At 40.8% G+C, this 1,748-nt stretch overlaps 1 protein-coding gene across 1 annotated transcript in view; it reads right to left on the reverse strand.

Moving 5' to 3' along the window:
• Nucleotides 1-178: 178 nt before the first annotated feature.
• The window catches only part of LOC101859599, a gene marked incomplete in the record, with an annotated part of 43,913 nt that continues 42,343 nt past the window's right edge, over nucleotides 179-1,748 (reverse strand). Inside the window, 1 exon segment of the mRNA XM_035972494.1 lies at nucleotides 179-1,188. Coding sequence (XP_035828387.1) covers nucleotides 1,078-1,188 — 111 coding nt within the window.

The following is a 1,748-nucleotide window of genomic DNA, read 5'->3' on the forward strand; positions in this document are numbered from 1 at the left end:
TGTCAGTTTGTTAGTGTTTGAGCGCTTAATCAGCTGCTTGCACTGTATGCTTCCCGGGAAGCTGAGAATGTTTCGGAGTGTTCTATGGTCTGCTGGGGCAATAATATAGTGTAAAGCGCATAGAGCCTGCTGTTGAGCGGGGATATGCGCTATACAAATGCTGTTTATTATTATAATAATGGATCGATGAAAGAAGGAAAAAAAAATAAAGTCCCCGCTCGGGAATCGAACTCATGTCTTTTGCATGCAACAACCAAGAAAGAGCAGAACCATTACATCATAGACGCCGATTTTGTGGATGCTATTACAAATAGATCTAGTGACAAATTGACATACACAAAAAACAAACTACTGCAAGTGCAGTAAAACAGTTACTAAAGCAAAACATTTTTAAATAATAGAGAGCCTTCAATGTGAAAACAACTGACACATCGACAGATAAGACAACATAAGACCACGTGACATGCTGGTATATCACAAGTTTCGTTTTTGTACCACGTGACCTGCCAATAAACCTTTTAACTCCCCCGCAGAAAGCACAACGACGTAACACGGTAAAATATCACAAGACCCAATATTTGACCTGGTGAAACGCACGCCCAAAGATCACATGACCCAATATTTGACAAGGTGACACGCCCAAAGATCACATGACCCAATATTTGACCAGGTGACACGCCCAAAGACCACATGACCCAATATTTGACCAGGTGACACGCCCAAAGATCACATGACCCAATATTTGACCAGGTGACACGCCCAAAGATCACAAGACCCAATATTTGACCAGGTGACACGCCCCAAAGATCACATGACCCAATATTTGACCGGATGACAAGGCCAAAGATCACATGCGCACTAACATACCACATTATCAGTATTTACACCAAATGACACTGATGCCAAAAACACCAGGAGGCGTAATAAATGAGGGTCGTGCGGTTTCCTGGTGAGATAGAATTAGGCAAAGGGCAAGGGTAGGGGAGAAAGTAGCCTACAAACAATAACATAGAAATTGAATTAACGGTGGTTCAGAACCACACGACCCTCATTTAGGCCACACGACACGCCCACAGGTCACATGACCACCCAGAGCCCCATGTTCTCGCGTGCGTTGTCCGTGCCGCCTCGACTGTCGATGTCTCTCTTCATGGCCCGGTAGATGTCGTTCAGGGCATCGTGGTGAGTCTGGCGACACAGACAAAATGCATACAAAAATACATACAACGTGAGCAACACAACACATTAAAATTGTATGACTAAAATAATGCATAAATACAACTTGACCAACACAACTCTTACATATGATGTGAGACACACAACTCATGGCGTTCATATGACCTAAAACAGTCGCCAGCGCAGTAAAACCTCTACTAAAACAAAACTAAAACACACACAACTCATACATATTTAAGTGATAAACACAACACATACAAATATTGTGATAAACACAACATATACATCTTATAATATGTGACAAACACAACACGTACACATAATGTGATAAACACAACACATACATCTTATAATATGTGAAAAACACAACACATACACATAATGTGATAAACACAACACATACATCTTATAATATGTGAAAAACACAACACATACACACAATGTGATAAACACAACACATACATCTTATAATGATAAACACAACATATACATACAGTGTGCTCAACACAACACATGCACATAATATGCTCTAGAGAGAGAGAGACAAAGACAGAGAGAGAGAGAGAGAGAGA

The sequence above is a fragment of the Aplysia californica genome, unplaced genomic scaffold (assembly GCF_000002075.1).
Source record: "Aplysia californica isolate F4 #8 unplaced genomic scaffold, AplCal3.0 scaffold00710, whole genome shotgun sequence".
NCBI lineage: Eukaryota > Metazoa > Mollusca > Gastropoda > Aplysiida > Aplysiidae > Aplysia > Aplysia californica.